This window comes from Gorilla gorilla, chromosome X (genome assembly GCF_029281585.2).
Source record: "Gorilla gorilla gorilla isolate KB3781 chromosome X, NHGRI_mGorGor1-v2.1_pri, whole genome shotgun sequence".
Lineage (NCBI taxonomy): Eukaryota > Metazoa > Chordata > Mammalia > Primates > Hominidae > Gorilla > Gorilla gorilla.
The window spans coordinates 114,426,482-114,449,787 of NC_073247.2; the positions used below are offsets into that span (position 1 = coordinate 114,426,482).

General features: G+C 42.4%; 2 protein-coding genes across 8 annotated transcripts in view; both read left to right on the forward strand.

Moving 5' to 3' along the window:
- Nucleotides 1-22,768, forward strand: part of GPRASP1 (G protein-coupled receptor associated sorting protein 1) — a 58,610-nt gene extending 35,842 nt beyond the window's left edge. Inside the window, exons 2-6 of one of the 7 annotated variants that reach the window (XM_004064547.5) lie at nucleotides 14,270-15,911; nucleotides 16,491-16,581; nucleotides 17,147-17,214; nucleotides 17,537-17,614; nucleotides 17,896-22,768. In XM_004064547.5, the coding sequence (XP_004064595.1) occupies nucleotides 18,230-22,414 (4,185 nt within the window). In that variant the 5' untranslated portion in view covers nucleotides 14,270-15,911; nucleotides 16,491-16,581; nucleotides 17,147-17,214; nucleotides 17,537-17,614; nucleotides 17,896-18,229 and the 3' untranslated portion in view covers nucleotides 22,415-22,768. Of the gene's footprint in view, nucleotides 1-14,269; nucleotides 16,582-17,146; nucleotides 17,215-17,536; nucleotides 17,615-17,895 lie in introns of all 7 variants that reach the window. The other 6 variants (XM_055376665.2, XM_004064549.5, XM_063703201.1 and 3 more) reach the window with 6 other exon arrangements.
- The window catches only part of GPRASP2 (G protein-coupled receptor associated sorting protein 2), a 117,000-nt gene that overhangs the window by 35,835 nt on the left and 57,859 nt on the right, over nucleotides 1-23,306 (forward strand). The window lies entirely within an intron of this gene.

Consider the following 23,306-nt stretch of genomic DNA (forward strand, 5'->3'; position numbering starts at 1 on the left):
GTATCTAGTATCTATAAGGAACTTAAATTTACAAGAGGAAAACAACCCTATTCAAAAGTGGGCAAAAGGCTTGAACAGACAGTTTTCAAAAAAAGACATACATGCGGCCAACAAGCATGTGAAAAAAGGATTAATATCACTGATTATTAGAGAAATGCAAATCAAAACCACAGTGAGATAACGTGTCACGCAAGTCAGAATGGCTCTTATTAAAAAGCAAAAAATAACATGCTGGCAAGATTGTGGAAGAAAAGGAACACTTATACACTGTTTGTGGAACCATTGTGGAAAGCAGTATGGCAATTCCTCACAAAAAAGCAGAACCACCATTTGACTCAGGAATCCCATCACTGGGTATATACCCAGAGGAGTATAAATCATTCTACTGTAAAGTCACATGGACGCGAATGTTCATTGCAGCACTATTCACAGTGGCAAAGACATGGAATCAACCTAAATGCCCATCAGTGATAGACCGGATAAAGAAAATGTGGTACATATACACACTGGAAAACTATGCAGCTACTAAAAGAATTAGATCATGTCTTTTGCAGGAACATGGATGGAGCTGGAGGCTATCATCCTTAGCATACTAATACAAGAACAGAAAACCAAATACTGCATGTTCTCACTTATAAATGGGAGCTAAATGATAAGAACTTATGAACACAAAGAAGGAAACAACAGACACTGGGGTCTACTTGAGAGTTGAGGGTGGGAGGAGGGAGAGGATCAGAAAAAGTAATTAATAGGTACTGGGCTTAATACCTGGGTGATGAAATAATCTGTACAACAAACTCCCATGATGTGAGTTTACCTATGTAACATAACAAATCTTCACATGTGCCCCCGAACCTAAAAGTTAAAAAAAAGATTAGGCTTTGCGGCATTTCAAAGTTGAGATACAGGAGATGATAATAAATCATCAAAAACAAAAGTTAATAAGGTACAGTCAAGGAGTAGCCAGTAAGGTAGGAGAAAAACCAGGAACATATAATATGTTAGAAGCCAAGTCAGGAAGATGCTTCACAGAGGAGGGAGTGATCAACCCTGTCTAACACTACTGTTAGGTAAATGACCAAATATCATTTAGTTTCCCAGGACAGTCCCGGTTTATGCCTGTTGTACAGGAATAATTGTTAATAAGACCCTTTTTTACTTTTAGAAGTGCCTTGATTTGGATGATAAATTATATGCTCACTATGATGATAGGTCAACAAGAGGATTGAGAATTGAGTATTGGATTTGGCAACATGGAGATCATTGGAAATCTTGAGGAAAGCAGTTTCAGTGGAGCATTCAACTTCATTGGATTGTAGGATAAAAGACTGGAGTGGTTTGAAGGGAAAAAGAGGAGACAGTGTCATAAAAATTGACAACTATTTTGAGGGGTTCTACAGCAAAACATCAGAGAATTGGGGCATTAGCTCTGGAATGATATAGGTACAGGGAGAATTTTGTTTTTCAAGATAGATAATAGTACAGCATGTTTTCATGCTGATGAGAATATTCCAGGAGAGAGGAAAATTTGTGTAGACTATTTTTTTAAAGAGCAGTTTAAGGTTCACAAAAAAAGTGAGAGGAAGGAGCAAAGCTATCCCATGTATTTTCTGCCCCCAACCATGCATAGTCTCACCCATTGCCAATATTCCCCACAACAGTGGTTCCATCTGCTAAAATTGATGAACCTACATTGACACATCATTATCACCCAAACTCCACTGTTCACATTAGGGTTCGCTCTTGGTGTTGTATGTTCTATGGGTTTGGAAAAATATATACTGTCATGTATCTATCATTGTATTATAATACAGAGTATTTTCAAAAGCCTAAAAATCCTCTGTGCTCAGCCTATTCATTCCTCCCTCCCCCTAACCCATGGCAACCGATCCTTCTACTCTTTCCATAGTTTTGCTTTTACATCATATAGTTGGAATAAAACAGTATGTAGTCTTTTTAGACTGGTTTATTTCACTTATTAATATGCATTTACATTTCTTCCATGTGTTTTCATGGCTTGATTGCTCATTTCTTTTGAGTGCTGCATAATATTCCATTGTCTGGATGTACCACAGTGTATTTATCCATTCACCTACTGAAGGACATCTTTGATGTTTCCATGTTTGACAATTATGAATAAAGCTGCTAGACACATCAACGTGCAGGTTTTGGTTTGGATGTGTTTTCAATTTATCTGGGTAAATACCAAGGAGAGCAATTGCTGAATTGTATGCTAAGTACATTTAGTTTTGTAAGAAACTGCTAAATTGCCCTCCAAATTAGCTCTACAATTTTGTATTCCACCAGCAATGAATGACACTTCCTGTTGCCTCATATCCTCACCAGTATTTGGCACTGTAAGTGTTTGGATTTTGGCCATCCTAATAGTTGTGTATTGGTATCTCATTGTTTTTATAATTAGCATTTACCTGATGACATATGATGTGGAACATCTTTTCATATGTTCATATGCCATCTGTATATCTTCTTAGGTGAGGATATATCTGTTAAGATCGCTGGCCTGTTTTTAAATTGTCGTGTTTGTTTTCTTATTGTTGATTTTAAGAGCTCTTAGTATATTTTGGTTAACAATACTTTCATCAGATATGTCTTTTGTAAGCATTTTCTCCCAGTTTGTGGCCTCAGCCTCTTGACAGCATGTTTTGCCGATCAGAAATGTTTAATTGTAATGAAGTACAACTTATTAATTCTTTTTTTAAAAAAACACTTGCTTTTTATGTTTTTTAGTAATACATAGTATTTTTACGTATTTTGGGGTACATGTAATGTTTTGTTACATGCATAGAATGTGTAATTATCAAGTTTTAGGGTATTTAGGGTATCCATCTCCTCTAGTATTTGTCATTTCTATGCGTTGGAAACATTTCAAGTCCTCTTTTCTAGCTTTTTTGACATATATAATATATAGTTGTTAACTATAGTCACCCTATAATGCTATTGAACATTAGAACTTATTCATTCTATCTAACTGTATGTTTGTACCCATTAAGTAACCTCTCTTCATCACCCCTCATACACCCATCTTTTTTCATGGATTATTGCGTTTAGTAGTGTATCTATGTCATCATCAAACCAGGGTCATCCAGATTTTATCTTATGTTATCTTCTAGGAGATGTACTTTATATTTAAGACGTGATCTATTTTTAGTTAATTTTTGAAAGGTATAAGGTATGTATCTAGATTAATTTTTTTGCATGTGGATGTCCAGTTGTTCCAGCATAATCTATTGGAAAGACTGTCCTTTCTCCATTATATTGCCTTTGCTCCTTTGTCAAAGATCAGTTGACCATATTTATATGGATCTATTTCTGGGCTCTCTGTTCTGTTGCATTGCTCTCTATCTGTTGTCTTTCCTTTCACTGGTACCATACTGTCTTTAATTACTATAGCTTTACAGTTAGTCTTGAAGTCACAAAAGCATGGGATCCCCCATTAGTGGATCGTCCTGGAATTTTTAACTCTCAGATTTGTACACACCTAGCCTTCAGCAATTTGTGAATTACAGTTCAGATTTTCCTACCCTAGCACTGGTTCCCAAAGAGGTTTCTGTTAAAGTATGTTGTGATTCTCTCCATCTACGACTTTCTCTTCCAATTTTTGGGACAGAGGTTTGTCTTGTGACCTCACTTCTCTTACAGATCTAAGAATAATGGTTGATTTTTCAGTTTGTTCAACTTTTTACTTGTTAGGATAGAGTGGTGACTTCCAAGCTTCATGCAGAACCGGACAACAGAAATTGAGAGGGAAATTTTTATGACAGAAGAGAGAAAGAAGAAAATTGCTGGAATAATGACCTTGAATAGAGGAAATGGGATATCATCTGCTAAGCAAATAGAGAAGCTGGCTTTAGATAAGAGCCTGGGCAATTCATTCATAGAATAGCAGAAAAGGCAGAATTTATGTGCATAGATGCAAGTGGTATAGTAGATATAGTGATAGGAGTTTGTAAAAGTTACCTTCTAATTGCTATTTTTTTTCAATGAAATAAGAAACAAAGTCATCAACTCAAAGTGAGTAATATGTAGGAGGTGATTATTGTTTGAGGAGAGAGGAGAATGTGTGATATCTTTTGTTAATTATGGTAAAATATAACACAAAATTTGCCATTTTAACCATTTTAAGTAGACAATTAAGTGTCATTAATTACATTCACACTGTTGTACATCTGCCACCACTATCTTCTTCTAAAACATTTTATCACCTCTTATAGTTTAAATTGTGCCCCCACAGAAGATATGTTGGAGTCCTATCCCTTAATATTAATGTGACCTTATTTGGAGATAGGATCTTTATAAAGGTATTCAAATTAACATGAGATCATTAGGGTGGAATCCTAATCCAATATGATTAGTGTCCTTATAAAAGGGAAATTTGGACACAGAGGCAAGCACACAGGGAGAGTGCCAAGTGAAGATGAAGAAAAAGATCAGAGTGATACAAAGAAGTCAAAGAACACCAAAGATTGCCAACAAACCACCAGAAGCTAGGAGAAAGGCCTGAAACATATCCTTCCCGCGTGCCTTCAGAGGGAGCGTGGGCCTGCAGACACTTTGATCTCAGACTTCTACCCTATGGAACTGTGCAAAAATAAATGTCTGTTGTTTAAGCCATTCAGTTTGTGTTACAGCACAAATGTATTCTATTTAGAATACATCATTCTAAATAGAAATTTTTTAATAATTAAGTATTTTCCTGTCCTTGGAGCACTTGGTAACTTCTAATTCTACTTTCTATCTCTATTAATTTGCCTATTCTAGATATATCAAATGAGTGAAATAATACAATAGTTGTCTTTTTGTGTCTGGCTTCTTTTACTTTGCATAATGTTTTCAAGGTTCATTCATGTTGTAGCATGTATCTGAACTTCATTCTTTTTCTGGCTGAAAATTTTATTATATGTATGTATCACATTTTGTGTCTCTATTCATCACTTGATGGATATTTGGATAGATTTAAGTCATTTGTCTTTTGTGAATAGTGCTATTAATATTATGAACACTTGAGTACAAGTTTTTGTTTAAATACCTCTTTTCTTTTTTCTTGGATGTATTATCTAGGTGAAGAATGGCAAGATCATATGGTAATTCTGTTTAGCTTTTTGAGGAACTGCCAAACCTTTCCACAATGACTGCACAATTATACATTTCCAGTAGGGTTCCAGTTTATCCATATTCTCACCAATGCTTTTATTTTTCTGTTTTTTAAAATTATACTGATCATAGGAGGTGTAAAGCAGTATTTCAGTTTGGTTTTGATTTGCATTTCCCTAATGATTAATGATGTTGAGAATCCTTTCACGTGCATATTGACCATTTTTATGTCATTTTGGGAAAATATTTATTCACATTTTTGCCCATTTTTTAGTTGGGTTGTCTTTTTTTGCTGTTGAGTTGTAGGAGTTCTTTATATTTTCTGGATATTAAACCCTCATCAGATAAATTATTTGCAAATGTTTTCTTCCATTCTGTTAATTTTCTTAATGTTGTCTTTTGATGCATATTGTAAAAATTTTTTAAATCAATTTCCATTTTCCTATTTTTTTATTATTATGCTTTAAGTTCTGGGATACATGTGCAGAGCGTGCAGGTTTGTTACATAGGTATACACGTGCCATGGTGGTTTGCTGCACTCATCAACCCATCATCTACGTTAGGCGTTTCTCCTAATGCTATCCCTCCCCTTGCCCCACACCCCCCAGCAGACCCCAGTGTGTGATGTTCCCCTCCCTGTGTCCATGTGTTCCCATTGTTCAACTCCCACTTGAGTGAGAACATGCAGTGTTTGGTTTTCTGTTCCTGTGTTAGTTTGCTGAGAATGATGGTTTCCAGCTTCATCCGTGTCCCTGAAAAGGACATGAACTCATCATTTTTTATGGCTGCATAGTATTCCATGGTGTATATGTGCCACATGTTCTTCATTTCCAGTCTATCACTGATGGGCATTTGGGTTGGTTCCAAGTCTTTGCTATTGTGAACAGTGCCACAATAAACATATGTGTGCATGTGTCTTTATAGTAGAATTATTTATAATCCTTTGAGTATATACCCAGTAATGGGATTGCTGGGTCAAATGGTATTTCTAGTATTTCTAGTTCTAGATCCTTGAGGAATCGCCACACTATCTTCCACGATGGTTGAACTAATTTACACTCCCACCAGCAGTGTAAAAGCGTTCCTATTTCTCCACATCCTTTCCAGCATCTGTTGTTTCCTGACTTCTTAATGATTGCCATTCTAACTGGCATGAGATAGTATCTCATTGTGGTTTTGATTTGCATTTCTCTAATGATCGGTGATGATGAGCTTTTTTTAAAATATGTTTTCATATGTTTGTTGGCTGCATAACTGTCTTCTTTTGAGAAGTGTCTGTTCATATCTTTTGCCCACTTTTTGATGGGGTTGTTTTTTTCTTGTAAATTTGTTTAAGTTCTTTGTAGATTCTCGATATTAGCCCTTTTTCAGATGGATAGATTGCAAAAATTTTCTCCCATTCTTTAGGCTGCCTGTTCACTCTGATGATAGTTTATTTTGCTGTGCAGAAGCTCTTTAGTTTAATTAGATCCCATTTGTCAATTTTGGCTTTTGTTGCCATTGCTTTTGGTGTTTTAGTCATGGGTAAAATTTTTTGATGAAGTCCATTTAATCTATTTTTTTTCTTTTCTTAATCTTGCTTTTGGTATTATATCCAAGAAACCATTGCCAAATCTAAGGTCATGAAGGTTTACCCCTATGTATTTCTATTAGTCCGCTCTCACACTGCTATGAAGAAACACCGAAGACTGGTTAGTTCATAAAGGAAAGAAGTTTAATTGACTTACAGTTTCACATTGCTGGGGAGGCCTCAGGAAACTTACAATCATGGCGGAAGGCAAAGGAGAAGCAGGCACCTTCTTCACAGGGTGGCAGTATGGAGTTAGTGCAAGCAGGGTAAATGCCAGACACTTACAAAACCACCAGATCTTGTGAGGCTCACTCATTATCACAAGAACAGCATGGGGGAAGCTGCCCTCATGATCTAATTACTTCCACCTGGTCCTGCCCTTGACGCATGAGGATTATAGGGATTATGCAGGTTACAATTCATGATGAGATTTTGGATGGGGACACAGCCAAACCATATCTCTATTCTAAGAGCGTGATACTTTTAGCTCTTATATTTATGTCTTTAGTCTATTTGGAATTAAATATTACATATGGTATGAAGAGGAGTGTAGCTTCATATTTTTTATTTCAGCAAAATATTCATTATATTACATAATCATGTAAGTTATATGCAATGAAATCTCCCTTCCATGGTATGATACTTCAATAGATTAACCAAGTCCCCAAAATAGGTAGGAAGAAAAATATTGTATCCACTGGAACTGCAAGATGAACAGTATGTAGCCTTTTTACAAGGCTTTTTTTACTTAGTAATATGCATTTAAGTTTCATCCAGATCTTTTCATGGCTAGATAGCTCATTTATTTTTAGTGGTGGATAGTATTCCATTGTCTGGATATGCCGCAGTTTATCTGTTAATCTAGTAGAGGACATCTTGGTTACTTCCAATTATTGGCAATTATAAATGAAGCTGCTAGAAACATCCATATGCCAGTTTTTGTGTGGACATACGTTTTCAACTCACTTGCATGAATACCAAGGAGTTCCACTTCGGTATTATTTGCTAAGAGTATATTTAGTTTTCTAAGAAACCATGACCATCTTCCAAAGTGGCTATACCATGTTGCATTCCTACCAGCACTAAATAAGTTTCTGTTGCTCTACCTCCTTTGCAGCACTTGGTGGTGTCAGTGTCCTACATGTTGACCATTGTATTAAGTGTATAATGGTATCTCACTGTTGTTTTAATTTGCATTCTCCTGATGACATACAATGTGGAGCATCTTTTCATATGTTTATTTGCCATCTGTATATCTTCTTAGGTGAGGTGTCTGTTAAGGTCCTTAGCCCATTTTTTAATCCTGTTTGTTTTCGTATTGTTGGGTTTTAAGACTTCTTCATATATTATAGATAACAGTTCTTTATCACATATGTCTTCTGCAAATATTTTCTCCTGGTTTGTGGCTTATCTTCTCAGATAACAGTGCCTTTCTCAGAGTAGAAGTTTTTACTTTTAATGAAGTCCTGCTAACCAATCCTTATTTCATGAATCATACCTTTGGTATTATATTTAGAGAATTGTCACCATACACAAGGTAATCTAGACTTTTAGAAAATGTAACCATCTAGGAGCTGTAGTTTTGCATTTTACTTATAGTTCTGTTATCCATTTTGAGTTAATTTTGTGACGTGTAGAGTCTGTGTCTAGATTTTTTTTGCATGTGGGTATTGAGTTGTTTCAGTATAATTTATTGAAAAGACTCTCTTTTCTCTGTTGTATTGCCTTTGCTCCTTTGTTAAAGATCAGTTGGCCATATTTACATGGGTCTGTTTCTGGGCTCTCTGTTCTGTTGCATTTATTCGCCTGTCCTTTTGTTGATACCACACTGTTTTGATTACTATGGCTTTATAGTACTTTTTAAAGTTGGGTAGTGTTGGTCCAACTTTGTTCTTCTCCAATAGTGTGTCAGCTACTATGGGCCTTTTGCCTCTCCATATAAACTTTAGAATCAGTTTGTCAGTACTTACAAAATAACTTGCTGCAATTTTGGTTGGGATCGCACTGAATTTATAGATTAAATTTGGAAGAATTAATATCTTGACAATATTGAATCCTCCTATCCATGTACATGGAATATCTCTGCATTTATTTAGTTATTTTATTTCCTTCATCAGTGTTTCATAGTTTCACTCATATAGATATTGTGCATATTCTGCTAGATTTATACCTAAGTGTTTCATTTTTAGGTGCTAATGTAAATGTTATCATTTTTAAATTACAAATTCTGCTTTCTCATTGCTCGTATTTAGGAAAGTCATTTTTAAAATATATTAATCTTGTATCCTGCAACGTTGCCATAATTACTTATCAGTTCCAGAAGATTTTTTGTTGTTGTCAGTTCTTTCAGATTTTGTACATACACAATCATTTCATCTGCACATGAAAACAGTTTTCTTTCTTCCCAGTCAGTATAACTTTAATTTCTTTTTTCTTGTCTTTATTGCATTAGCTAGGACTTCCATTATGATGTAGAAAAGCAGTGGTGAAAGGGAAAATATCTGCCTCATTCCTGATCTTACTGATAAATCAAGTTTCTCACCATTAAGTATGATGTTAGCTGTAGGTTTTTGGTAAATATCCTTTATCAAGTTGAGGAAGTTCTCCTCTATTTTTAGTTTGCTGAGACAACTTTATTCTTTTATCTGTGGATATCTGGTTGTCTCATTACCACCACCACATACAGAGAATGGACAAGATTTTTAATAAATGGTGATTGAGTCCTCTATTAGTTTGTTTTCATGCTGCTGATAAAGATGTACCCGAAACTGGGAACAAAAAGAGGTTTAATTGGACTTACAGCTCCACATGTCTTGGGAGGCCTCAGAATTATGGCAGGAGGTAAAAGGCACTTCTTACACAGCGGGAGCAAGAGAAAAATGAGGAAGAAGCAAAATCAGAAACCCCTGATAAGCCCATAAGATTTCATGAGTCTTATTCACTATCACAAGAATAACACAGGCGAGACCATATCCCTGATTCAATTACCTCCCTCTGGGTCCTTACCATAACACGTGGGAATTCTGGGAGATACAATTCGAGTTGAGATTTTGGTGGGGACATGGCCAAACCATATCATTTCACCCCTGGCCCCTCCAAATCTCATGTCCTCACATTTTAAAACCAATTATGTCTTCCCAACAATCCCCCAAAGTCTTAACTCATTTCAGCATCAACCCAAAAGTCCACAGTCCAAAGTCTCATATGAGACAAGGCAAGTCCCTTCTGCCTATGAGCTTGTAAAATCAAAATCAATCTAGTTACTTCCTGGATAAAACGGGGGTGCAGGTATTGGGTAAATACAGCCATTCCAAATGGGAGAAATTGGCCAAAACAAAGCAGTTACAGGGCCCATGCAAGTCTGAAATCCAGTGGGGCAGTCAAATTTTAAAGCTCCAAAATGATCTCCTTCGACTCTAGGTCTCACATCCAGGTCATGCTGATGCAGAAAGTGGGTTCCCACAGTCTTGGGCAGCTCTGCCCTGTGGCTTTGCAGGGTACAGCCTCCCTCCTGGCTGCTTACATGGGTTGGCATTGTCTGTGGCTTTTCCATACACACAGTGCAAGCCGTCAGTGGATCTATCATTCTGGGGTCTGGAGGATGGTGGCCCTCTTCTCACAGCTCCACTAGGTGGTGCCTCAGTAGGGACTCTGTGTGAGGGTTCTGACCCCACATTTCCCTTCTGCACTGCCCTAGCAGAGGTTCTCTATGAGGGCCCCACCCCTGCAGCAAACTTTTACCTGGGCATCCAAGCGTTTCTTACATCTTCTGAAATCTACGCAGAGGTTCCCAAACCTCAGTTCTTGACTTCTGTACATCTGCATGCTCAACACCACGTGGAAGCTGCCAAGGCTTGGGGCTTCCACCCTCTGAAGCCACAGCCCAAGCTGTATGTTGGCCCCTTTCAGCCACAGCTGGAGCAGCTGAGACACAGGGCACCAAGTGCCTAGGCTGCACACAGCATGGGGACCTTGTGCCCAGCCCACAAGAACACTTTTTCCTCCTGGGCCTCCAGGCCTGTGATGGGAGGGACTACTGAGAAGTTCTCTGACATGGCCTGGAGACATTTTTCCCATGGTCTTGGGGATTAACATTAGGCTGCTTGCTACTTATGCAAATTTCTGCAGCCGGCTTGAATTTCTTCCCATAAAATGGGTTTTTCTTTCTTATCGCATAGTCAGGCTGCAAATTTTCCAAACTTTTATGCTCTGCTTCTCTTATAAAACTGAATGCCTTTAACAGCATCCAAGTTACCTCTTGAATGCTTTGCTGCTTAGAAATTTCTTCTGCCAGATACCTTAAATCATCTCTCTGAAGTTCAAAGTTCTACAAATCTCTAGGGCAGGGGCAAAATGCTGCCAGTCTCTTTGCCAAAACATAACAAGAGTCACCTTTGCTCCAGTTCCCAACAAGTCCCTCATCTCCATCTGAGACCACCTCAGCCTGAATTTTATTTTCCATATCACTATCAACATTTTGGGCAAAGCCATTCAACAAGTGTCTAGGAAGTTCCAAACTTTCCCACATTTTCCTGTCTTCTTCTGAGCCCTGTTCCAACCTCTGCCTGTTACCCAGTTTCAAAGTCGCTTCCATATTTTGGGGTGTCTTTTGAGCAACACCCCACTCTACTGGTTCCAATTTACTGTATTAGTTTGTTTTCACGCTGCTGATAAAGACATACCCGAGACTGGGAAGAAAAAGAGGTTTAATTGGACTTACAGTTCCACATGGCTGGGGAGGCCTCAGAATCATGGCAGGAGGTAAAAGGCACTTCTTACATGGCAGTGACAATATAAAAATAAGGAAGAAGCAAAAATAGAAACCCCTGATAAACCCATCAGATTTTGTGAGACTTATTCACTATCATGAGAATAGCACTGGAAAGACTGGCCCCCATGATTCAATTACCTCCCCCTGGGTCCCTCTCACAACATGTGGGAATTCTGGGAGTTACAATTCGAGTTGAGACTTGGGTGGGGACACAGTCAAACCATATCAAGTCCCATCAATGGAATGTGAGTGGAAATGATGTGAGCATTTCCTCACCATGGATTTTAAGAAGGAAATCAACTACTTCTATTCTCCTTTTTCTCATTTGCTGGCTGGATGCAGGCTGTGGTGAGGCCCTATCATGATGAGGCAGGAAGTGATGGTTAGTTAATGAGAAACAACAACAAAAGGTAGTGTAGATTTCTCATTATTTTTTCTATTATAGAAAGCAATTTGACATTCCATTAATTTCTAATATTTATTGACATTGTGGAAATTCAGGTTTTCTTCTCCCTGTAAAGCTAATTAGCTCTCCTTGCCAGCTCCTATAGTTCTAAAAATCCTCAAGGGGTATTTCCTATGTCCTGAATTTTTGGGGTTTTCCTGTGATTCTTCCAGTTGTTGCTGCCATTCTAAGCTGTATTGCCAGGCACTTAACGTCCTCTAACTGTTCTCTCTAATTTTCCTAACTCCACCTATCCACAGGGTTTTCATGATGTCAGATCTGAGTAGTAGTCAAAAGTTTAAATCCATGTTAGAAAGGAGGATATTTTCCTCTCTTTAGGTTATGCTTTATTAATGGGATCCTTACACTGGAGCATTACAGAGTTTACTTAAAGACAGTTATTTCCTGGATATGTATAAACCTGCCTTTGCTATGACAGATATACAGTTGAGGGTTTGTGTTGGAATAGGCACAAATAGGAGTTCTATAATAATTTCAGTGTTGCTATTAGAATATCTATATTTCCCTAATGGCAAGGCATTGTTCATGGGCTAGGGTCCTTGTGCGTGACTTGGTTTTTCTTCAAGATTAATTCTCTTGAAGTAGACCCCACCCCAAATATGACCTGAAAATATTCTTGGGCCAGGCCTCCCCACCAGTTCTGCAAATGTACCCTGTCTCAAGAAGTAGAGACAGGCTGAGATCTTTCCCATAGCATTTTCAGGCTACACTGAAAATAGACATCTGTTGGGCCAATTTCACCATATAGTTCACCAGACCAACCTCAGCCTAGTTATTCCTGACTACAGGGGACTTTAATTTCTATGTACAACCTTTGAAACTTTGAGATAGAAGAAGGGGATACATTATAAGAAAACACAGGGTTTGGCTCATCCTCGACCAAAAGAGAAGTCTCAGAAGGAAGCTTTGCTTGAGGCCCATAAAGGACAGTATAGAGGCAAGTAAAACTAAATAGGCAAAAACAAGTGCATGACCATGGTGATTGAGACAGACAGGAGGAGAACAGGCAAGTGATAGGCTGGTGTGCAAGTTCATGAGCATGCTTGGGGGTGGTGGGTGGGATTTGGAAGAAAACAGTGAGTATGATGAGTGAGCACAGTTGCATCTGTATTATGGACTTAATGCTTATAGATTATTTGGCTCTGACATTTAGATTTCAGTGGTAAGTCAGGGTTACACAGGTGCTAGTGTAGGCACTGAGGAGTAGAAAGATGACTGTTGCAATTTATTGAACTAGAATCAATTATAGGAGGAAATAAATAGTGCTTAGCAGTCAGAGTATCTTATTTCAATCTTTTATTTGCTCAAAGGTTTTAAAAATAATAATCTATTTGATACATACCCATACAAAGCTAACATATGAAAAGCTTAAAGTAGGGCCTTTATCACTTCAATACATACTAACCAATACAAGACCATGTTTTCTAAGAGTACTGACAACAAATTGTCCAACACACATTTTAAAGTCTCACACAGTAAAATTTGTCAGCTTTTGGTAGAACCATTCCTCTGTCAGTAAATATCTTGGAATAAAGATCCTAGCACCTGCAGAATTACCACAGAAGCTTGTGCAAGTGTGATTTTGGACATAATTATAAAACAGTAAACGGGATTGGTGGCTGTATTGGTGAGATGAGCCCTAAAATATTTCTTAGAGACTGAAGCACAGGTAAAGAAAGGCAATGGGAATAGAATTCATCAGGATGGTGAGTGTATTCTGTTCCTACTCCTGCTATTGTTACCAACCAACACAGTGGGTGGGTTCAGTCGTTTGACATCAACCCCATGATCACAGCAAGGATTTAGTAAGGGGATTTATTACTTGTAACGAACTAATGAGAACACCAGGGATACTTCCCAAAATAATGTCTCCCTGAGATGGGGGCTGGGTCAGGTTTTCATAAGCATTGGGTATTAAGGGTATATCCTGATGGCTTTGGATCTTACAATGAGGTGATGCTGAGAGGCATGATCTGACTGGATCCTGCCATCCAGTGTCCACTTCTTAATTCAGCCCTGGTCCTAATTCCAAACACTTACATTCTCCCTCTGATTGCATGCTTGGTTCATCTGAGGATGCTCAGGTAACATGATCTGAGGGTCCCCGGCAACTGAAAGACAATGCACAACTTTGTTATATAAAAGTTAAACCAGATAGGTCTGGTGCTGCTACCCTGTAACCAGTTACCATACATGGAATGGCTTAAAATAATACCAATTTATTATTATCTTACAGTCCTGGAAGGTTGGAAATCTTCAAAGGGCTTCACCACACTAAAATCAAGATGTTGCCAGAGGAGCTATCCCTCTGGCATTTCTAGGGAAGAATCTGTTTCTTTGTCTTTTCCAGGTTCTGGAGACAGCCTGTATTTCTTGGATCTTGGCTTCCTTCCATCTTCAAAGCCAACGATGACCAGTGCAGACTTTCTCATGCTGCTTCAATCTGACATGGAGTCCCTGCCTTCCACATTAAAGTACCCTTGCAATTACATTGGCCAAGATAACCCAGAATAATCTTAAATTAAACTCAGCTGAATAGCAATCTTAATGATCCTTTGTCAGGTAATATAAAATGGTACATGTTCTGGAGAACAGGACATGGACATCTTTAGGGGACCGTTACCTGCCAAACACAATGAGGGTAGCGTCTAAATGAGTTTTCAAATGGACAACAGTAACAACATCAACTTGGTGTTTAACCACATTGCTCTGTCTGTCCCATGCAGGAAGCAGGGAAAGGAGGGGCTCAAGAGTAGAGGACGGATGTGGGGGTGAAAGAAGAGGATTCAAATGAGCCAGGTTGCTTTGTCTCGGGGAGGGGCGTGCACGGTGGGATCCTCTCCTGAGAATGACTGCTGAAACAATAGGTAGTTGTGGCAGGTGGCTGAGATCCAAGCTGGTTTGAATCCAGCCACATTTCCACACTGCCAAATATCACGGCAAGAGAAGACTTGACAGGGAACCGAAGAGAAGCCAGGACCATCCCTACCTGGCGGCATCAAAGAGAGAGGACTGTTATGACCTCCTGCGGGTCCTGACAGGGAAAGATCCTCTTTTGGGGGCAACTGTGGGGACGGTGCAATGCCAACGTGAGCCACCATTTGAAATGAGAAACAGCAGTGTGGCAGAAAGAAATGAGTCTGGTGCAGACCAGTGGTTGGTTTCCTAGGGTTAGAGGTCTAGGTCTACCTTCTTTTAGAAGAGGGGCAGTGGTGAGTACTTGATGGGAGCCCCCTGCCCCAGAGTTCACTTAAGAGCAGGTGTACCTTCCTCCCCTGCGTGGCTCCACGAAGCTGGGAAAGAAACGCACAGGACGACCACCCTAGAACCCCGGGCCTGTCTGGACTGAAATCGCCTCTCCCCTCCCACACTGCAGTGCTGACACCCCCTCTCCCATTAACATCCAGGAAGGAGGGTGAGCAGACTAGGGAGAGGAAGAGGGCAAACACCCAGCAGTCCTTATAGGGGGGCGGTTGGGGCGGGGGTGCAGACACACCAAGGGGCGGTTTGGTATCCATCCGCGCTCCCTCCAGCGCGGCTCTTCGCGACCTCGCGATCCTGTCCTCCGCCCGGCCCCGCAGCCGCCCGCCGGTGCCATATATTATAGCAACGCCAGAAATGTGGTGGTTGTCGCCACGTTAGGGTCCGCGGGGTCCTCCTGAGGCAGCCTGGTGCCAACCCGCAGGCCCAGGCTGGGGCTCGTCCTGGCCCCGCCCACCTCTGGTTCGGAACTATGGTGGTTCTGTGAGGGGGGCGTCCTGCACTTTCGCGCCGTATCCCTCCGCCCCCCTTCCCGACACCCTCGCGGAGAGAGCGGTTCTTGCAGCATCCTGCGCAGCCCCTGCCCAGTTTGGTGCAGAGGCGTGGGGGGCGGGACTCGTCTTTGCCATTCGGATCGCTGGGAAAGCGGTGGGAATCCAACTGAAGAGCAGCCAGAGGAGAGCTGAAGAGAGGAGGGGGAGGCCGATGACCTGGGCTCTGGGCCTCTGAAGGCAAGTAGGGGTGCGTGAGGTGGGGGGCCGTGGTGTGGGAGTGGTCCGCCAGCGTGGACCGGCTGGCAACCTGCCCCCCGGACCCTGACAGCCTGGCAACGAGGAGACAATCCGTTCGGAGCCGGGCGCTAGAGAGAGGTGCGCAGTGCCCGAGATCCCTGGCTATGGGGAGGCGGTGACTGGTGCGGGCCAGGCCGGACCAAGGGCTGAGGGGCTGGCTCCAGAGGCACCGTCAGATCGTCTGGAGGAGAACCGCGCTGACCGCTTCCCAGCCAGCTTTGCAGGCGCCCGCGCGCCGCCCTCGACGGTTTCAGTACCGAGAGACGGCTGTGGGGGAGGCTCCTGCGGGAGAAATGGCCAAACGGGAGCCGTTTTGGGGGGCGCCCGGGAGGCAGTTGGGGGGCGCCTGGGGGGTCCCTCGTGGGCCAGCGTCCCAGCTCTGTGCCTAGCCCGCGGGAGGTGGGTCGCGTTCGCTGCTCCGGGACCTGATTCCGGAAAGGGGCCTGTGGGGCCCCGTGTCCTGGGTGCTGTCCCTTCCCACAGACTCCAGGTTGATGTCAAAGTCTGTCTGCGCGGTAGGTCTGGCGTATTCTGACAGGACACAGTGAGCATCTGTAGAGGAGAGGCTTGAAATAAAGGAGGAGCACGAATATTGCCTGGATTTCTGGAGGTGTGTGGGGATGTGGGGTGGGTGCCAAACACTGGAGAACCGAATCGGGGTGGGGGACTGCGACCAGAGCAGGTCAGGCATCCAGGAGCACCTCTTAATCTTCCCCTCTCTAATGGTGTTCCAGGCGCTTCCCCCACCTTCCATCCCCACCTGCCTCCCCCACCGTCCTAAACTGGGGGCTTGAAAGGGTGAGCTTTGGAAGTAGGGGTGATGAGGGAGACATACTGACAAGTACCAATTCACGACCTGTTTTCTAGAATATGTGGCGCCCTTCCCCCATTTTATGCTGCGCAGAGCAAGGGAATGTGGCGCACCTAGTGGTGAATCCTCAGAATTGGAGAAGGGAGTAATGAGAAGAGTATGACGTCAAGAGAAGGAGTTGTTATCTCTAGAACCTTGAAGCAGGGCCTAAACAAAACGAGAATATTCCACCAGCAAAACCCTGAATGTTGAAAGACAGATATCAATAATATGGGGATTCTTATCCTTAGCGTTGGTCTCTCTACCAAGGGCTTTACTGCCACCCCTCATTTCCTGTCTTACTTTTTCATCTGTTTGTCCATAGGCCTGCTTTAAGGCTGGCCAGTTCTGCAAGAAAGGCAAGGAGGAGGAGACTGGCTCACACCTCTGGAGGTTGGTGAGAAGGGGGAGGGGGCAATTCAGGGGACAGTTGGAGAAAGAGAGCATGGCAGGTGGCTTTGAGACCAGTGGGTGCAGACCCACTTCTACTCTGCTGGATTTGCACAGTGCCAGCATCCTTTTTATTTCTTGCAGGGGATATGAGATAGGTGTAGGTTGGGTTGTGACCTAGAAAGACCTGAGAGCAGGGACCAGGACACAGGAAACCATAGATACATTGAACCCTTGAATGGGAAGACAGATATTTGTTACAGGAGCCAGAGTGCTTGCCTATCTACCATTCTCCATTCTCTCCTGTATGTTTACTTGTCTGTAGGACCCCCTTCTGTCAGCTGTGGGGCTTGACACTACTTGAACAAGAAAAGGAGAAGGAAACTGCACCACATCAGTGAAGGTTGGTATGAGAGCGGGTATACTTTTGGGCGGGGTAGTGGAGACCAGCATGGGTCCGGGAGTGATTAGGGTCCAATCTGGGGACTTCTTGGCCCCTCCCATTGCCAACACACTTTCCCACCATTGTTGGACCTGTTTTGTAGGAGGCAGCCGGTCCAGAGAGACTTTCTCAAAGCCCAGCTGTCCCACCTAGCATTCAACATCAGTCTCACTGCGTATGTCTCTGCATGGGATGACATAATTAGAAGAGACTCAAAGCCCCATTTCATTCTCTCTCCCTAGATCCACCTCCAGTGGCTGCTCTGCTGGTGGTGGAGTTGCTGCTGACAACCACCCTCAACGGGTCTGCACCCATCCAGGAAATCTCTGTCTTCCTCAAGCTTAGTTGTGCCTGTTCTACACTCTATCTGTATTATTGAATTACTGACTGAGACTGTGTTTGGGAAGGAGGCTGAGTGACTACTGGACTGGATATTGACTCTAACTCTTGTTTCCAAGCTTATATCCTCAATCACCTAAAGATCAGAGTGTGAAGAAACAAACCTGTGACAGATCTGTGGTTGAGGTTTAGACTGGGGGAGGAGTATATTACTGGACTTTCTTTGTAACGTGTACCATGACTGGGGCAGAGATTGAGTCTGGTGCCCAGGTCAAGCCTGAAAAGAAGCCTGGGGAAGAGGTTGTAGGTGGGGCTGAGATAGAGAATGATGTCCCTCTGGTGGTCAGACCCAAGGTTAGGACCCAGGCCCAGATAATGCCTGGGGCAAGGCCCAAGAATAAGTCCAAGGTTATGCCTGGAGCAAGCACCAAAGTTGAGACAAGTGCAGTGGGTGGGGCACGCCCTAAGAGTAAGGCCAAGGCAATACCTGTTTCACGATTTAAGGAAGAAGCCCAGATGTGGGCTCAGCCCAGGTTTGGTGCTGAAAGATTGTCTAAGACAGAGAGAAACTCCCAGACCAATATCATAGCCTCTCCACTTGTCAGTACTGATTCTGTGTTGGTTGCTAAAACAAAGTACCTGTCTGAGGATAGAGAACTGGTTAATACAGACACTGAGAGCTTTCCTAGAAGGAAGGCCCATTACCAAGCAGGATTCCAGCCTTCTTTTAGGTCAAAGGAGGAGACCAATATGGGGTCCTGGTGCTGTCCTAGGCCTACATCCAAACAAGAAGCCTCTCCTAATTCTGATTTCAAATGGGTAGACAAATCTGTGAGTTCCTTGTTCTGGAGTGGAGATGAGGTCACTGCAAAATTTCATCCTGGGAATAGGGTAAAAGACAGTAACAGATCCATGCACATGGCCAATCAAGAGGCTAATACCATGTCTAGGTCCCAAACTAACCAGGAGCTCTATATTGCATCTAGTTCTGGTTCTGAGGATGAGTCTGTTAAGACACCCTGGTTCTGGGCCAGAGATAAAACCAATACCTGGTCTGGGCCCAGGGAAGATCCCAATAGCAGGTCCAGGTTTAGGTCTAAGAAAGAAGTGTATGTTGAATCAAGTTCTGGATCTGAGCATGAAGACCATTTGGAGTCCTGGTTTGGGGCTGGAAAGGAGGCCAAATTCAGGTCCAAAATGAGAGCTGGGAAGGAGGCCAATAACAGGGCCAGGCACAGGGCCAAGCGAGAAGCTTGCATTGATTTCATGCCTGGGTCTACAGATGTAATTAAAAAAGAGTCCTGTTGGCCTGAAGAAAATGCTAATACCTTTTCAAGGCCCATGATCAAGAAAGAGGCCAGGGACAGAGCAATGGCAAAGGAAGAGGCCAAAACCAAGGCCCGAGCCAGGGCCAAGCAAGAAGCCAGGTCAGAGGAGGAAGCCCTCATTGGGACCTGGTTCTGGGCTACAGACGAGTCCAGCATGGCAGATGAAGCCAGCATAGAGTCCAGTCTACAAGTGGAGGATGAGTCCATAATTGGGAGTTGGTTCTGGACTGAAGAAGAGGCCAGTATGGGGACTGGGGCTAGCAATAAATCCAGACCAAGGACTGATGGGGAGCCTATTGGTGATTCCTTATTTGGGGCTAGGGAAAAGACCAGTATGAAAACTGGGGCTGAGGCCACCTCTGAATCTATACTAGCAGCTGATGATGAACAGGTCATTATTGGTTCCTGGTTCTGGGCTGGTGAAGAGGTCAACCAAGAGGCTGAGGAAGAGACCATTTTTGGGTCGTGGTTCTGGGTCATTGATGCGGCCAGTGTGGAATCTGGTGTTGGGGTCAGCTGTGAGTCCAGGACAAGGTCTGAGGAAGAAGAGGTCATTGGTCCCTGGTTTTGGTCTGGAGAACAAGTTGATATAGAGGCTGGAATCGGAGAAGAGGCCAGGCCAGGAGCTGAAGAAGAGACAATATTCGGGTCCTGGTTTTGGGCTGAAAACCAGACCTATATGGATTGTAGGGCTGAAACTAGCTGTGACACCATGCAAGGGGCTGAGGAGGAGGAGCCCATTATTGGGTCCTGGTTTTGGACCAGAGTAGAAGCTTGTGTGGAGGGTGATGTCAACAGCAAGTCTAGCCTGGAGGACAAGGAAGAGGCCATGATACCATGTTTTGGAGCCAAAGAAGAGGTCAGTATGAAGCATGGGACTGGTGTCAGATGCAGATTTATGGCAGGGGCTGAGGAGACCAATAATAAGTCTTGCTTCTGGGCAGAAAAAGAACCCTGTATGTATCCTGCCGGTGGAGGAAGTTGGAAGTCTAGGCCAGAGGAGGAAGAGGACATTGTCAATTCGTGGTTCTGGTCCAGAAAATACACAAAGCCAGAGGCCATTATAGGGTCCTGGTTATGGGCTACAGAAGAGAGTAATATAGATGGGACTGGAGAAGAGGCCAAGTTACTGACTGAAGAGGAGACCATAATCAATTCCTGGTTCTGGAAAGAAGATGAAGCCATTTCAGAGGCTACTGACAGAGAAGAGTCCAGGCCAGAAGCTGAGGAGGGGGACATTATTGGTTCTTGGTTCTGGGCTGGAGAAGAGGACAGACTAGAGCCAGCTGCTGAGACTAGAGAAGAAGACAGGCTAGCAGCTGAGAAAGAAGGTATTGTTGGGTCCTGGTTTGGGGCCAGAGAAGAGACCATTAGAAGAGAGGCTAGGTCTTGCAGCAAATCCAGTCCTAAAGCTGAAGAGGAAGAAGTCATTATTGGGTCCTTGTTCTGGGAAGAAGAGGCCAGTCTGGAGGCAGTGGCAGGAGTCGGCTTTGAGTCAAAGCCTGGGACTGAGGAGGAAGAAATCACTGTTGGGTCCTGGTTCTGGCCTGAAGAAGAAGCCAGTATACAGGCTGGATCTCAGGCAGTAGAGGAGATGGAGTCAGAGACTGAAGAGGAAACCATTTTTGGGTCCTGGTTCTGGGATGGAAAAGAAGTCAGTGAAGAAGCAGGACCATGCTGTGTATCCAAGCCAGAGGATGATGAAGAGATGATTGTTGAGTCCTGGTTCTGGTCTAGAGACAAAGCCATTAAGGAAACTGGAACTGTGGCCACCTGTGAGTCCAAGCCAGAAAATGAGGAAGGGGCCATTGTTGGGTCTTGGTTTGAGGCTGAAGATGAGGTAGATAACAGGACTGACAATGGAAGCAACTGTGGGTCCAGGACATTAGCTGATGAAGATGAGGCCATAGTGGGGTCCTGGTTCTGGGCAGGAGATGAGGCCCATTTTGAATCAAATCCTAGCCCCGTGTTCAGGGCCATTTGCAGGTCCACGTGTTCAGTTGAACAGGAGCCTGATCCTTCACGCAGGCCTCAGAGTTGGGAGGAGGTCACTGTTCAGTTCAAGCCTGGTCCATGGGGTAGGGTCGGCTTCCCATCTATAAGCCCCTTTAGATTTCCGAAAGAGGCAGCATCTTTATTCTGTGAAATGTTTGGGGGCAAACCCAGGAACATGGTACTTAGCCCAGAAGGGGAAGATCAGGAATCTTTGCTTCAGCCTGATCAGCCTGATCCTGAGTTCCCATTTCAGTATGATCCTTCCTACAGGTCAGTCCAGGAAATTCGAGAGCATCTTAGGTCCAAGGAGAGTACAGAGCCTGAGAGTTCGTCCTGTAACTGCATACAGTGTGAGCTGAAAATTGGTTCTGAAGAGTTTGAAGAACTCCTTTTATTAATGGAAAAAATTCGGGATCCTTTTATTCATGAAATATCTAAAATTGCAATGGGTATGAGAAGTGCTTCTCAATTTACCCGAGATTTCATTCGAGATTCAGGTGTTGTCTCACTTATTGAAACCTTGCTTAATTATCCGTCCTCCCGAGTTAGAACAAGTTTTTTGGAAAATATGATTCGCATGGCCCCACCTTATCCGAATCTAAACATAATTCAGACATACATATGTAAAGTGTGTGAGGAAACCCTTGCTTATAGCTTGGATTCCCCGGAACAGCTGTCTGGAATAAGGATGATTAGACATCTCACTACTACTACTGACTATCACACACTGGTTGCCAATTATATGTCTGGGTTTCTTTCCTTATTAGCTACAGGCAATGCCAAAACAAGGTTTCATGTTTTGAAAATGCTACTGAATTTGTCTGAAAATCTTTTCATGACAAAAGAACTACTCAGTGCTGAAGCAGTGTCAGAATTTATAGGCCTTTTTAACAGGGAAGAGACAAATGACAATATTCAAATTGTTCTTGCAATATTTGAGAATATTGGCAACAATATCAAAAAAGAAACAGTGTTCGCTGATGATGATTTCAATATTGAGCCGCTTATTTCTGCATTCCACAAAGTTGAGAAATTTGCTAAGGAACTGCAAGGCAAAACAGACAATCAAAATGACCCTGAAGGGGACCAAGAAAATTAGTAATGGTTAATTGCTGGCCTCAGATTGTCCTTATGTTCCTGAGTTATGATCCTTGAGTAATGCTTTGATTTTAACAGTTGGTTCTGTGTTGCAACATATATCTTTAGTGCTGACACTAACTTTGTCCAACTCTGTCTGTAAGCTGGAGCATTTTTCTGATGCCAACTGAATATTAGAGCTGAAAACACATTTGTTGATATTTGTCTTGTCCACATTGTGATATTCAGTATTTGAGCTTATAGTGAACTGAGCAATCATAAATAAGCCACCCTTCTGATTGTCGTTCTACTGTATATATGTATATTTGAGTGTTGTTTGTGTTTCAATAAAGTTCTATGTTAAAGTTGGCAGAAATCACCCTTCTTCTTGAAATTAAAATACAGACCCAATGATAACACATGAACACACATAGAGATAATTAATATATGAATAATATGTTCCTTTCAAAAGTTTTTTCTCAGCTTTAAACGCAAAAATTACCAGGGGCTGCTATGTAGGGCATACTTCAGAGAAAAAGTAGCTACTTCGGTTGGACTCTGAAGTTTGGGAAAGATATTGGTGGTGTAAAAAAAAAAAAAAAAAAAAAGCATGGAGTTAGGAAAAATTTTCCTGTGGGAGTGAGGTATCCTGTTTGCCTAGAGTGAGTGAGAGGAATATATTGAGCAACACAGAGGATGACATAAGTTTTAAAGAGCTGAGGATTTGCATTTTACAGCTCAAAGTACAACTGCTGCTTCCATACTACCTAAAGGGCAAAAGAATAAGACAGGAAAGCATAGGGATTTGATTGAGTCAGGAAGACAATTTAATCATGATGGTACCATGGTAAGTGTTAAGGCAACATCATACAGCCATTAAACATGATGATGTATAGGGTTTTAGGAAAAGCCCT